Here is a 16,010-nt window from a genome sequence, read left to right on the forward strand (position 1 = left end):
ACGATATGTAATACGCTAAAATGGACAATATCGATTAGTGGTGAGCTTCAACTGTTATAAATAGTATCAAAACTAGACACCAAACAGTGTAAGGACGAGTATGTTGAGTGGGTCTCGAAAGTGAGTGAATTATGAAATCTCTCATTGGTTAAAGACGAAATCTAAGCACATTCTTTATAAGGGTGTGGCTATGATAGGTAACGGACCCTAAAATAGGGAGGAGGGTGAGGTGAATTTGCATTTTTAACCCATTAAAATGGTAAGTTTTGGGGTAAAAATCCAAATACAATGAACAAAAAAAATGGTCAGTAAATTGAATGATTTCAAGGAGTGGTGTGGTAATTTTCCTGCCACCTATGAACAAAAAAAGGTAGAGAATCATTATATGGAATTGATTCTTGTTTTTGTCACTTTAACACAAGCATTGGATGAATTGATTGCCCTCACCCAACCCCATCTTTTCTTTTTCATTTTTAGCGATACAACGAGTTTTTGTCATTACTTTTTTTTAAGGTAAAACTGCGACTCTTGATGATCTATAAACTATATCTATATCAGATCAGTCAAATTTGATTTTAGAAATAAACGTCCGTAAAATTTATATCATAAAAACAGTACAACAATCTGACGTGCAAGAAGATATAAAATAAAATTTAAAGAGAATTAAAATGATGTATTGACGTTTTAAAAGAAAGTGTTTATCTTTGCTTGGAAGAGATGGCGTGGACTCGATCGCATTGCACATGTCTCTCCTTATCCATCTCTCTATCCTTTAAGCAAAGTTTTTCCCTACCAAATTCCCTTTAGAATAACTTGAGAGAATAGCAAATGTGAGGGTTTTTTGCTTTTCTTTTCTTTTTTCTTTTTCTTTTCTCTTTTCTCCCCATTTTTTAATATATTTTTACCATAAAAAATCAAATCAAATCAATACAAATATATATATATATATAATTTTATTTTTATTTTAGTCTCTAAATTTAATGGATGGGATAATATATATGAATAAATTAATTGAATAAAAAAAATGTATTTTGATTACTAAAATGATTTTTTTTTAATTTGGGAATCAGATTTTATTTTTCTTGTGGTGAAAGAAAAGGGAAAGGGGGGGTTGGGATTTGCAATTGTTTTTCACGAGGAGAAAAATAAAAATAAAAATAAAAATAAAAAACATATTTATAATATATGGAATGAATTGCAAATAAGAGGAAGAGTAGGGGCGTATGTGTAAATATGTAAAATAAGGGAGTGATTAGGAAAGAAACACGTGATGTTAAGAATATTGGAGGTCGTGGCCAGATATGATGATGTCAGTTACACCATGTGATGCTATCATGTCATGTGCCTTTTTTTCTCTCTCTCTCTCTCTACAAAATTTTAAATAAATAAATAAATAATTAATTAATTAATTAAATGGGGTTTTCTTTTTTAATTTTAAATATAAAAAGGGGGTTTTTTCTTATGGGTTTTGGTCAAAAAACAGAGCTGGTTTGGTGTAATGGGGAGATCTGACAAATTCTTTTCACATTGCACAAATTCAAATCATTCCAAATAATGATAATAATAATAATAACTTTAATTCAAACTATTTAGAATGTGTGTGGGGGATAAGGAATTGGGTATTTTAATTCAGTTCTTGGGGTATTTTTTTAAGTTTGTTTGAATTGTGTGAGATCTGAGGGGGGTTTTTTTAATTAAAAAAGCACAAAAAAAAAACAATGGTTTGGGTAGAGTTGGTTTTGAAATAATTGTAAATATAAAAATAATTTTGTAAAAGACGTTATGAACATGGTGAATGGTTGTTATCTCCCATATCACTTCACTACCACATCTGTAATTTTATTTTCACTTTTTACCCCACCTTTTCGCTCAGCTTTTAACTGGGGAAAAGGGTTAAAAAAACAAACAAAATTAAAATAAGCACATTATTTTTTTTACTTTTTGGCTAATAGGTGATAGATCAATAATAGCAAGAAAGTCACATGAAGAGGAATTGTTAAATTCAATGATAAAACAGTGAATCAATATAATATATTTCCATCCACTTGTCAAAAAAAACAATAAATGGTTAAGGATTATTGGGAGTGAGTCCCACATTGACTAATTGAAAGAAAAATCATGGGTTTATAAGTGAGGAATATCATCTCCATTGGTATAAGGCATTTTAGAGAAGGCTAAAACAAAGCTAAAGTGAACAATATCATACCATTGTAGAAGTCCGTGATTCCTAACATAAATATTATAAAAGAATAGAAATCCTGGTTAATAGAAATGCTCACTATAATGTTAAATATACCCATAAATTCATCATTCAAGAGATCTCAGTAGAACAGTTCCTTCAAATACATTCCATATATTAAAAGCAAAGTCAAGATAAATGATGGTAGGTAAAAATAATAATAATCATAATAAGAAATAAAGAAATAATCACAGATTTTAATTAGAGGATATGGACAAACTGCCGAACTTTAATATAACAATCTAAGTAAATCCCTTCACTATTACCATAAGTCAACTTCTCATTTTTGAAACAATTGCATTGCAAAAGTTACCAAATTTGAGTACATCCTAATAACTTTATTGGCTTTATATGTGTGAGAGGAAGGCTGCAGATATGATGGAAGAGTTGGTTGAAGATAAAAGGGTGGATGGGGCCCAAGAAGTTTCCACAAAGCAGGTAAAGCCTACTCTTTCTATCATGGTGTAGCCTTGGCCATTTAAAGAAACTGCCAACCAGGTAATTCAAACGTGATGGAAGATGTCACTATTCACAACCTCATACTTTCAAATCAACCCCCCTAGCTAATCAAGATTCATAAGTAAATTTAACAAAAAACTACTATCAAGTATCAAAACATAATTTCATTGATAATATGAATTAAATCTTTCTCCAATCCCTAAACTTCAATCTTTAACTACTCTCTCATAGGATTATTTAAGCACTTTCCCCTCTCTATACTTTGTTCCAATTCCCCCACACTTCCATAATACTTAATTTGGTATCTGGTCATCTAGTACATCTAGCATAATTCTAAGTCATCTAGTACATCTAGCATAATTCTAAGTCATCTAGTACATCTAGCATAATGCTAAGTCGCTTCTCTTTGAACTTTAGGTCACAAATTTATTCCGACATCAAACAAGATTTCTAACTTAATTTATGCAAATATCACACAAGGTTTCTACTTATTCAACATCAACATAACTCTATGATAAAAAAAAATTTATAACTTACCTTAATGTCATAGGTTCAAATTCTCGACCCACATGTGAACCTAAACATATTTCAAGTAAAACATATATTTTCAAAATAAAGGTAAAACATTTAAATCTCGCCCACATGTTCTTGAACTCAAAAATGGCACATTTGATGGATGTTCAAGTTGGAATGCATGAACTTAAATCATAAATCATGCAAATATCATGGTAAGACTAACGTGAAAATAAGTTTCTATGCAAACTTTTTAGGCAAAAAGAAAAGGGGTTTCTAAACTCGAATCATAAACGAAGCGAAGTTTTCAAAGATAGCATACGTATGCAGAAATGGCAGCTAAAGCTGAACCTAACTGAAACCTGGAATGATAAACATTACCATTACCACCCATCCAAAGTAAATAGCTTGCAAACCTGAGAGATTGGAGAAAAAGATCCAAACCGCAGCAGACCATCAACTGAGGAAACCCCCATGCCATCTAAAAGACCTGGAATGGTACATTCAACTTCAATTGTTTAAGCAAGACGGAAATATACAAGATTTAGAACACAACTTTTCTGATCATTAAAATTAATATGCAAAATCTAATGTTACTTCCTCTTCACTGACACTCCCTTCTTCCTTTTATTTGGAGAGTTGCTGTTTCTACTACTAATACAGTCTGAACAAAACCAATCACCCTCTGGAATATCCAGTAATGGAGGATTGCAGCAATCTGTATGCATGCCAATTCCACAACCAATTGAACCATCTTCATTGCCACAAATGAGCATCACTTCACCTCTATCTTGAGACCCGCACTCTTGGCAAGCTATATCGTTATCGCTACAATCGTCCTGTGGGCTCTCGTCTTTGGAAACTTCTGCTCTACTCTGAAGGTTGCCAAAAGATTTTTCCGCCCATGCATGAGTATTGTACAAAACATGTTTATCAAGAGGATAGCCAGGTTTGCAGACATATTCAACCAAGTAATCAGCTGCTACACAGGGTATCTCATTATTTAAGAACTCTTGGACCCACATATCAGCACGTGGCATGCCAGGGCTGACAACAGCAAAATCAACTCCAGAGTTAAGGAATTTAGTGTAAGGTGGAGATGTGGCTAGTATTGTTCCATCTCCAGCCTTAACAGCACGCTTGAGAGTATCCTGTTTCATGGTTAGCAGATGATGTATATGTCAATAAAACCAATATCTTCACCAAGTAACGTTTGAAAGGAGCATTATAGCTTAAGTGGCTGTAAAGTACGATGGCAAATTTTGAAACTTCCGAACTGACGTACCAGAGGTGGAGCAATACATTCCCCATATATGATAATACGCATTCCATAGAAAGCACCATGACCCGTTTTCTCCCTCAAGAGCCGCCACTTCCTAGGAGCTTCCAAATTGATTGCTCCGTCTTCAGTGAGGCTATTTTGGTACCATTCATAAGGTTCCTCCGTCAAGAGTTTTCCAGCCTGACTACTATCTGTTAGATAATCAGATTTGAGAATCCACCTGCACCGTTAAACCCTGTACTTCAGATCTTTTATGTAGACTAAGTTGTTAAAAAGTAACATACAGCAATTGAATTCTAAATATCTTACATGAAAAGACAATATAAATAATACCTCCATCACTTCTTTACTTCATTTTTGGATTTCATGTATTCTTGAAAAAACAAAATTGACGGAAGAAACATGTTACCTTCCAGATGCTGCAGCCGAAAAAAACTTTTCAGTTCTACGGACTGGATCGGGGGCTATAAAATGTGTAGCCTGATATGACCACTGATGAGAATCTCTGCAAACTCTACCTTTCAAATGCTTGATTACCTTCTGAAACTCCTTCCTTTGTAGCCGATGTCCACTCAAGATAAAACATACGGGTTCAGGTTTTACTTCTCTCAAAACGTCTTCAACTTCTATGGAAGAATTGACACTGATCTCTGAATATTTTTTATTGGCCTTTCTTTGATTTGTATTAGACTTGACCGCAGGTTTATCTAAACAATGCTCAACAAGATCGGTAGTTTTATCACCTACATTACATGGCTCATTTTCCTTCTCTGACTTATAATCGGGTATAGTATGGACTTCAGTATGACGACCTGCAGCAAGCAACTGGGGTTTCTTCCCAGTCTTCTCATTTTTCTTACGGGGTGCTTTACCAACCTTACCTTGTTTAGACTTCATTTTCGATGAGTTTATCGACGTTGTTTCTTCCGTTGGACTTCTCTCTCCTACATTCAATTTTGATTTTTCATCTTCTACTCTTAATTCATCCAGCTGTACATCCCCAATGAAAACGGGTTCTCTGGGTTCAATCACTTCTTCTGTACCCGAAGGAATCGTATCATCAAGTAAACTAGTACTATTGTTACATTTTACTCCAGATGCAGTCTCTTTTGCTGGCTTATCCTCATCGCTCATTAACTGAACTTCCTTAAAATTCTCCTTATCCATCGTTTGCTGCTCAAAATCTGCTTCTTTATTTTCTGGATTTGTAGTTTTGTCATCCTCATCCATGGCTTCATAGTTGTGAGAAATATCCCCCATATCTGTTGTCTCCACAACCTGTTTCACTCCAATACTGACATCTTGAGGAGATGAGCTGAAGAGTTTTTCATCATTCCCACAAGATGAAGAAACTGAATAATTCAAGGAAGTGGTTTTATTCGTGAGAATAGAACCCTTGCGACCGGCACTGCCCAACTTTGGTCTAGAACCCAAGCTCTTTTTGGCGAACATCTTTATTCTTTGTTGTTTGGAAGGAAAGTCGCTACTTTGAACAGAAAAATTCAAATTAGTGGGCGAAGCTGAGTTCGTAGCCTTGGTACCTCTATCACTTTCAGATGTAGCCGAAACACCATTCTGCTGCCTATCTGTTTCTTTAGTCTTTCCAACCACATCTCCCAAAATCCCGTAATCATGATTTAGCTTGTCGGGCTTATCAGGTGACATGACTTTTCCTGATATCTGGAAGCGGGTTCGAGGAGTCTTCTTGCTGTCCTCAGAGACATCTTCAGTTGGAGAGCTTACACCATCGCTGATAGGTAAGTCGCATGTCAATGGTTTTTTGATAGAACTAGGGATGTCAGTAATAGCCCTACTATGCTGCAAGTTCTTAGCACGACGCTCACTATAATCATTGTTGTTTAAAGAAACACTTCTCATTTCCAACCCTAAAAATTTTTCGTCAACGGATGGGCTATTCAGGGTACATGATTTTGAGTTCTCGCTCATTTTATGAGATGGAGAAACGTCGCAAGATACATCTGAAATCCTTTTCAGAGGCAATGTAGCATTTGAATCTCCTGTGCCAAATAAGTCAGTTCCCCACGAAGAATTTTGCTCGTGGCCTGCGAAAGTTGCGTACTTCACTTTGTCCATTTTTGCTGACGATACATCACCACTAATATTATCTTTCATTTCAACTACTGCCATTTTACATGAGATATCAGCTCTGTCCAATCTTTCTCCTGAAAACAGTGGAAGTGGAGACTTCGATGAGCTTTTCCTAGAGTAACTGGTAGCACACAGCCGCGGGGACCTTGCTGCAATTGATGGAGTTGTCACCACCTCATTTTTCACTTTCGGCTTCTCAGATTCAGAAGTTTGGATATGCATGTCAGATGGCATAAAAGTCCAAGGAGCACTAAAACCATCATCTTCCTGACAAGTAGGTCTCCCGACAGCACCATGCTTGTCAAACTTTCCAGAAGGACTAAATTTAGTGTCGGTAGTAGGAACTGTCAACATGATCTTAGTATCAGCAATGTTTGTGCGGTCATCTAATGTCCTTGAAGCTGGCAGTGTATTAGGTATTCCACTGGTTGAATGCAAACCAAATTTCATGTTGTCAGGACTCTTCGTGTTTCTCTTCGCGGAATGTTTGGTGATGTCACTGTTAGATTCTTCTTCAGAATCCTTAGCCTCAGCTTCAAACATTTCCATGTCATATCCACTGTAGAAAAACGTAAGAGATTTGAGAACATGAATGGATATATAATCAGCAGGCTAACATGCAGAAGAACATAGCACAAATATTTAGGACACACCCAGCATTCAAAAAAGTGAGATCAAGGTTTTCATAACCATATGCCTACTGTCTCACTAACTTGTCAAAAAGGCAATGCCTCCATGGATAAACCATAGCCAAATAGAAGCATACATCATTTAGCATCACCATCCCGATAAGCTACGACTAGCGATATATTCTTCATTTGCAAACAAAGGGTGGTGTCTTCTCTCTTACTGGGTGAGGGTAATTTCATTAAAGATTACTGAAACCCAAATGAATTCCACTAATAAAAAGGGTAAAGCAAAGGGAAAAATTGATCGAGCCAACCAAAACTGAATAATGTAACAGAGTTCCATGCAGTGTTCAATACAAGATTGTCATGCGTTGGGACCAAGACAATGAGCCTACATACCTCATGTTGTAATCTGATTCCGGAAGTAGCATCCATTCCCTCAAGCTGAGGAGAAACAAGATTCAAATCAAACAAATAAATAAAATCTATATTTGTTTACAGAGCACATGAAAATGAGTTGATATTACAGAATTCGACAAGGGAATACAAATAACAAGCACCTGTCTTCCAGCCAACGATGATTGACAAGCTTTATGGTCCTCAGTTTTTTAGCAAGCTCATATTTGTCCCCTGTACATGGTATTCATCGTTATGGTTCACTCTCTTAGAGAAATTGGATAACCGCACCAGCACACACAACAAAAATAAATTGTTAAAACAAATCTTTTAAGAAGTGTTTGGCTCACAAATTCATTTTTTGCAATCTAATGTTGAGAAGTTGAGCCTATATGGTTATATTATGTTTTCTTACGAGAAGTAATAAATTTCGCATGGCTTGGTCTATAAAAACCCATGTTGAATAATAAATCAAGGATTGTCAAACACCCTTTATATTATGTAATTAATTTTTCGAGATCATGAAGCTACCAACCAACATAAGTTGCACAACCAAATTTAGATTACATAAAACTAATCTTCTCAGCCATAAGTTTTGTAACCCGTGCATACATCCCCCTTAAGAGTTTGGAACAGACGAATATGGGAAAGTGAACATAAACTATGGCTAACTAGATAATCTAGCAAACTATTTGTTTGATATTAAAAAAAGCCTAGAAATTATAGTCTTTGCTCTCAAAAAACTAACGACTAATAAATCACAACTAAAGACAGAAGTCATTAATGTGTTTGGATCAAATTCATAGACAGACAAGAAACCTAAAACTGCATTTCCACGTTGCCCAAATTATCGAATAATTCACAACCATTAACAGTATTTTAAAATCCAGAACTATTAAATTCCCTTCTCTTTATTGCTTGCATCAGAAGAATCAATAGCTAATGAAGCAAGAATGACATTGGTTGAATGAAAAGTGGATGTACTAGCGATTATAAATCATACTGATGTTCAATAACTACTAACATAAAATCTTTGCCCGAGTGGAAAAATAGCAAATAAGTATAATAAACACTCTACGAAACGATGGGTATCAAAGCACATAAAAAGAATCAAGATAGACAGACCTTCAAATTTGTAACATATGAGGTGGGTAACTTTATTTGCCACCAGTGGCTTAGAGAATTGAGCACCTATCAAGCCAACCATTGTCTGCGAAGCACATGAAAAACAATTGTAAAATTGTAACCATAAATAACTAACCAGTGGTCAAGCAAAATAAAAGAGATAAATGCACATAATTAATACCATAACATCATCTCTATCCTGTCGTTGATACCCAGTCAAGCACATGATCAAACTTTTAGCCCCCGGGATACCATTCAGCCCTCTCAAGGGTCTGTACAATACCTGTTAAGAGGCTAACAAGATAGACCCATAAGTATGCTGATAACAAGGGTATAGAATCGAGACCAAAAACACTCTAAATTCTGTAAGTACATTTATGCAAGCAACTTCTTATTTCCCCACGAGCTCAGTTAGTTCATAAATATCGTCAAATAGAAACTAAGAACACGGCAATTTTAATCATATTGCATTCAGTTAAACCATGCCTTTCGGACTTTGCAGTCAGAGTATTTAAGCTTACATCCAATAACATTGGCATGATAAATCTAAGAGACCTTTGCTCATGGTGTATACAATATTGCGACCCATGNAAAAAAAAAAAAAAAAAAAAAAAAAAAGGAGTTGAAAACCCACCGAACTAGCATCTGCGAGCAACCCAGAACCATGTCTATGATCAACCCATAAGCCCGTGACAAGCAACTTGCCGTCATTTCGAGCAGCAACACAAACAGGATCATCCTACATATCATACATAGTAACGGTAAAATTTAATTCACAAGGCATCGTTACATTGTAATATCACGACTAGTTACATAATAATCGTGAAAATTGAAATTTCAATTGACTGGGAAACGAAGTAGGGTTTACATAAACAATCTTATTCTTATCCACGATCACATGAGTACAACTCGGGCCATACTGACCAACATCAACCCCTCCGCCATCGATTAGCTTCGACCGAACCTAAAAGAGAGATAAGAACAACAAAATAACGTTTCAAACCAACTCTACTCTTCAACTGCTTAACTCTTAGTCTTAGTAAACAAACAAACAATCAACAGAGAATGAAAAAAGTAAACGAGATACCTGTTTCTCATCGACGTAATTGAATCCAAATAGAACGAACTTAACGCCTAAAAATATTTCGCAAGAGTCAATTTCCATCGACAACTCAAATACGATAGACGAAACGATACCCTAGGAAGCCAGAGAGAGTGTAAAACATCAGAATCCGGAACTTCAATCTGTACTGCGAACAAATTGGCGGAGGTAGATGAAGAGTGAGAATCTGGCGAAGATCTTTGGGAGAGTGGAAATGGAGTAGAATCAGAGAGCGATTTTGTTGATTCCGGGCTGAATCCTTCAGAGGAAGTTTGAATAATGGCGACACCGAGATGAAAATAGATACGAAGGTCAGAGAGAGAGGAAAGTGAAGTAAAAAGGAGGGAATTGGGCAATTTTTTGCTTTTTGATTTCTGTGCCGATGGCGGGAGGGTTGAATTTTGCGATTTTGTAAGATTGCGCCACGTGTTATAATCATCTCTCGACACGTTTCTCTACTTCAACCCTTAAAATAAATCGAATTTACTAGACCGGACCGTTTGAATCAAACTCTACTCGACCGGTCCCTCTCAATTATAATAATTACTAAATTTATTTATTTAATTTTTTTTTTTTATAAAGTTCTTAATTTCATATAAATAAATAATGTTTTTGTTTGATTTTCATAATTACTTTCAATAACTTTGTCGCAATATTAATTATATATAATTAACTATTATTATTTTATTTTTATGAATTCAAATTATAAATTATAAATTTATTTTATTTTATTTTTCATTCATTACTAAATATATTATAAATTGTGTGCCTTAAATTTTATGTTTTTTAAATTTATTTATCAGATCATTATACATTAACTATACTTTCTTTAAGCTAAAAAAAATATATATATTTTTTAAATTTTTATTTCAAATAAAACTTTGAATAGTAATTTAAATATAGTAAGTTAGCTGTATTTTTACGAAATAGGAAATTTGTTATATACAATGGACAAATAACGTTGGATTCATTCAAAAATAATATTAAAATGATTAAGCATGGACTAATTCAACAAAAATATAATAAAAGAAGACTTAGTAATAATTACCCGCCATGTTATCGAAACGATAGAACATGTATCTGTATTTAGAAGAGTCGGATGAATGTACTCGTGAAATAATTTGTTCTTATTATAAAAATTAAAACAATCTATGGTTATTGTTTAATGATGAAAGTCGCTAGTGAATGATCGTGAGTTTATAATAAAAAAAATACTATCTCTATTGATATGAGGCCTTTTGGGGAAGCCTATTTTGTTCGATGGGAGGTGTTGGATGATGAAAGTCTCACATCAGCTAATTTAGGGAAAACTGATGCTCCAAGTGGACAATATCATACCATTGTAGAGAGTCGTTGGATGATGAAAGTCCCACATCCCCTAATTTAGGGAAAGCTTATGCTCAAAGTAGACAATATCATATCATTGTGGAGAGTCGTTGTGGACAATATCATACCATTGTGGAGAGTCGTTGGATGATGAAAGTCCCACATCGGCTAATTTAGAGAAATCTTATGCTCAAAGTGGATAATATCATACTATTGTGAAGAGTCGTTGAATGATGAAAGTCCCACAGGCTAATTTAGGGAAAGTTTATGGACAATTCGTCGTGGACAATATCATACCATTGTGGAGAGTGAAAATTTATGCGGAAAGTGGACAATATCATATCATTGTGGAGAGTCGTTGGAATTTAGAGAAAGCTTATGCTCAAAGTGGACAATATCATACAATTACGGAGAGTCGTATTCAACCATAACACTACAGGCTGGGCGGTTTAGTTTAATATTCATATGTTTTTACCTTGTCTTTGTTGTTTTTTTTAGTTCAACATATTAAAATTTTAATTTAACAGACGGTCGTAAATGTGGAAAATAATAATATTAAAAAATAATGATTTTTGCGTCGGGTAAGCAACAAGAACCAACAACTTACCTTCTCGGTTCTTCGTCTATATCTACTTCATTCTGCACAATTTGCACACAATCCAACTCGAGAGAAAGAGAGAAAGAAATGGCGTGGTTGACTCGATTCCTGACGGCGGTGGCTTTTCTCGCAATCGGAGTGGTATTTTCGCCGGATACCTTTGGATCAAACTCCAAAACCTTTAATGCGCCGAATGTTTCGATGTATCTCAAACTGGCTCACCTCCTCAGCTACTCCACTGCTTGGGGCGTCTCTCTTTGGGTCACCTTCATCGGCGGCGTGATCACGTTCAAGTAACTCCTCTTTTTCAATTTCTACAGTACAGAACTACTTTTCTGCTATGATTACAGGCAATAGGAATTACACTTTTAGGAAACGCGAATTTGATTTTTGTTTTTTTGATGGATTAATCTTTCAATCTAGTTGAGTGATTTTCTTTTGCTGTTTTGAAATTTTTCTTGCGCGTCAATCAACTGAGTGGAGATTCAGTGTCTTGGACATCTCTAAATTTGTACAGAGGATGATTTTTTCTTATGTCTCAGATACTACCAGAGGCAATCTTCAACGACTGTTGTGATTTCAATATGTTTGATGGGAGTTTAGATAATTTTTCTGAAACTTAAGACATGCATGGTGATTGAAACGGGTGTCTCAAGATTGAATTTCCATGAAAATCAATTTCCTAATTTAATCTTGAGGTTTTCATGAACTTTTAATTCCGAATGATATATCAATGCTAACATTTAATCTTCGAGAGAAGTGTTATATTTACTTTTATTGCATATCAATCTTAGGAATCTGCCGAGGCACCAATTCGGGAATCTTCAAAGCAAGATGTTCCCTGCTTTTTTCTCACTGGTTGGGGTTTGCTGTGCTACATCCGTTGCAGCTTTTGGTTATCTTCATCCATGGAAGTCTTCAGCAACTCCTGAGAGGTACCAGCTTGGGTTTTTGATCTCGGCGTTTGCTTTTAATTTGGCCAACCTGTTTGTCTTCACGCCCATGACCATCGAGGTAATGTCTCATATTTCTGGAATTCTTTCCCGCACAAGATATACATACGTAATTGATATTATGCTGTGAAAATGTTTGTTGTGATATTTTGTGTGTGTGGCTTCTCACTCACTAGAGACAACGTATATCACGTGGTTTCTTTTATGTTTGAATGGAAAATTTATGCCCTGAAAATGACCTCATGAACTTGTCTTATCAAAACAGCTAAAAGCTACGACTCTAGTTTCATAGTTGTAACGGCCCAAACCATAGCTAGCAGGTATTGCTTTCTTTGGGCTTTCCCTCGAGGGGAGGCTTTTAAAACACGTCTGCTAGAGAGAGATTTCCACACTCCTGTAAAGAATGCTTCGTTCCCCTCTCCAACTGATGTGGGATCTCACAATCCACCCCCTCATTCCACTCTCTATCTCACAATCCACCCCCCTTTGGGGCCAGCGTCCTTGATGGTACTCGTTCCTCTCTCCAATCGATGTGGGATCTCACAATAGCACCGAAGAAACTAGTGATTCAATCCTAAATTCAGAACAGTAGGGTCTAAAAGTATTCATCTAGTTGTTGAAATTGCTTCTCATAATTTCTCTTCGCCCCATTTGAACTTTTTTCTTGAAGTAAACGAGACTTTTTTTCGTATATCTAGTAGTAAATGAATATAAGATGGCACAGTTTTCCAATGGTCTAGGGAAACTCTAGTTAAATACTCAGCCTTTGTTTGTTTGGTTTTACTCTGATGCCTTCTAAATGGTCATGGATTGCCATGTCTTTACGAAGATCTCTGAATTCAAAATGTTTTGTAACCTTATGATGTCCAAGTTTTTAAGCGAGGAAATCAAATTACCTCCAAGATTGGTAATAAACAAGGATTATCATGACAAGATATACAGAGATTGATGATTATTTACTTCAAGCCTTTAATTATAAGTTTGTTAATACATGCTTTTCCTTATCCGTGCTGATAGCATATTAACATTTGTTGATATTTTTGCTAATTTTCATATTCATAGCACTGATAGCATATACATAGCATTGATGTACTGTGGGTAGATAAAACAACACCATTAGAAGTATACGAATTATCCACAATAACATATAAAGGTAGATCTTTAACGATAGGACGTGTGGAAGTAGCACGACATAATAGAAGTATACTTCTGTTAAAACAAATGACAGAAATATGAATAGCTTGTTTCATAAGAGGAAAGGTAAAAAGGGGAAATCCTTTATATAAGAGAAATATGAGAAGATAACTTCTACAAGAAAAGGAAGAAGAAGGTATTTTAGATGTACTAGAACTTATCAGGTAAATTTGTAGATAATCTTTATAAATTTTAAAGATGAGCTGAAGAAGAAGATATTTCACCTACTGTTAACACCATTCTAAAGATGCTCTGAAGTAATATTTTAAATGGACAAGAACACTTCTAGCATTTCTTAAGAATGAATTATTATGATCACTGAAAACACGCCACCGTCCCACTGCAGCGCTTCATCAGCTCGATCGTGTCACAACTCAATTGATCGTAATTTTACCTGCTTTGAGCTTTTTGCATCTCAACATTATTTACAATAACACAATTCAACTCCATCTTTTCTGTTCTTTCCATTATTGTTCTTCAGCTGATGAAACAAAGGTACAAAGTTGAGAAGGAAATTAACATTGGCGACGAAGTTGGGTTGTCAAAAAATGTAGAAGTTGCAAAGGTGAACCCAAAACTTGCAGCAATGAACAAGAAATTCGGGATGATTCATGGCTTGTCATCTCTTGCCAATATCTTAGCATTTGGTAGTCTGGCTATGCACTCCTGGTATTTGGCAGGTAAAATTAATCTTTAACTCACAAGTGTATGACAGTAATTTACACCCTTTAAGCAATTGCCTCATTGCTCCTCTGTTAGACTGTCATATATTGCTGTAGTACAATAGAATTGCCTGTTTGGATGGTTTGATAAAGAACAAAGTGAGAATAAAAGTTGTATCCACATCATTGTCCATGTTTATATTCCTATGCTGCAAATGGATTTTGACTGTTTATTAATTTCTGCAAGATATTCATCAAATCATACTCCTAAGCCTGTTATTCTGCACCAGTTACACGTCCTAGTAGGATTTATACTTCTGATTTTTTGATCGATCATGTCTGCTAGTTGAACTATTCTCGCGATACCGTATGAAATTCTATTCCTATTTTGTTTAAGAATCGAATAAATGACAGAAATTTCAACCCAACTACAGCTAAACATCACTATATGCTGGATTATCCATATTACGTTAGAAACGAGATGTGCTAACTTTAATGTCGATTTTGAGTGGTAGACATATATAAAATTATTGATGATAATACCAATATATTGATCGAAATTTAATATACCTTGAATTTGCTCGGAAGTTCTGAATAATACTTTGGAAGAAATTTGGGTAAGTTTTGAGTTTCGGCAGTAACTGCAGCCAGCCGACAGATTCTCCGGTTGGTGGCCGACTTTTTCTTCCTCCAACGAGATTACCGGTGTGCGGCGCCAAATTTGACGACTGACCCGCCGTCAAGTGGGGGACACCCAACTCGAAGCGTCCTCCAATTCTCCGCCGGCGGAGACCATGTGACGGATGGGACTGCTGCTCCTGAAACTTTGATTGGTAGTTGTTTTTACTCTTTTTTTTTATTAATAATGAAAAAAAAAACATCACTTTTATTCATAAATTCAAATTTTAGTCTAAATTATTTTTAAATGTTATATTTTTACATGAAAACTTTAATATTTATTTTTACTTAAATTATGAGTTTTGATTTTATTCGAAATGCCCATCAACTTTTTTCTTTTTTAAAAAAATTATGCCTTAGAACTTTTAAAAAATAAAAAATCATTAATAATTTGTTTTAAAATACTCTTAATTTCAAAAGTTAAAAAGTGTTTAATACCTTTTAACTTTTCAAAAATTTCATTAATACCCTTCATTTTTCTTTTTAAATTTTANTTTTTTTTTTTTTTTTTTTTGTTAGTAAAACGTTTTAAAAAATACTCATGAACTAACATTTAAAAGTTTAGAAATAATTTATGAGACGTTGATAAACAGATTTCGTTCATATATTGATAATAATAATTTTTACTTTTCAAATTTCATGGGTGTTTTTAAACATATTATCAATGGTTAAGGTATTTTTGAATATATATATATATATTTTTTAATTAAGGATATTAATTTTTTGAAATATTATAATTTAAAGA

At 34.8% G+C, this 16,010-nt stretch overlaps 2 protein-coding genes across 3 annotated transcripts; one reads left to right on the plus strand and one right to left on the minus strand.

Moving 5' to 3' along the window:
- Positions 1 to 3,672: 3,672 nt before the first annotated feature.
- LOC111807329 (BRCT domain-containing protein At4g02110) lies at positions 3,673 to 10,191 on the minus strand. 2 transcript variants are annotated; one of them, XM_023693003.1, is made up of 10 exons: positions 9,840 to 10,191; positions 9,621 to 9,716; positions 9,387 to 9,491; positions 8,934 to 9,035; positions 8,753 to 8,837; positions 7,792 to 7,861; positions 7,631 to 7,675; positions 4,903 to 7,161; positions 4,497 to 4,713; positions 3,673 to 4,362 (listed from the first exon to the last, which is right to left on the minus strand). In XM_023693003.1, the coding sequence occupies exons 1-10, from the start codon at positions 9,915 to 9,917 to the stop codon at positions 3,805 to 3,807; spliced, it is 3,615 nt and encodes a 1,204-aa protein (XP_023548771.1). In that variant the 5' UTR covers positions 9,918 to 10,191; the 3' UTR covers positions 3,673 to 3,804. The 2 variants fall into 2 exon arrangements, with proteins under 2 accessions (XP_023548771.1, XP_023548772.1); XM_023693004.1 differs by lacking the exons at positions 9,621 to 9,716; positions 9,840 to 10,191 and having other exon boundaries at positions 8,934 to 9,046; positions 9,387 to 9,482.
- A 1,588-nt stretch (positions 10,192 to 11,779) lies between these two features.
- LOC111807172 (transmembrane protein 205-like) lies at positions 11,780 to 14,788 on the plus strand. Its single transcript, XM_023692763.1, has 3 exons — positions 11,780 to 12,071; positions 12,573 to 12,792; positions 14,407 to 14,788. The coding sequence occupies exons 1-3, from the start codon at positions 11,866 to 11,868 to the stop codon at positions 14,620 to 14,622; spliced, it is 642 nt and encodes a 213-aa protein (XP_023548531.1). The 5' UTR covers positions 11,780 to 11,865; the 3' UTR covers positions 14,623 to 14,788.
- Positions 14,789 to 16,010: the final 1,222 nt, after the last annotated feature.

Source organism: Cucurbita pepo, chromosome LG12 (assembly GCF_002806865.2).
Source record: "Cucurbita pepo subsp. pepo cultivar mu-cu-16 chromosome LG12, ASM280686v2, whole genome shotgun sequence".
NCBI lineage: Eukaryota > Viridiplantae > Streptophyta > Magnoliopsida > Cucurbitales > Cucurbitaceae > Cucurbita > Cucurbita pepo.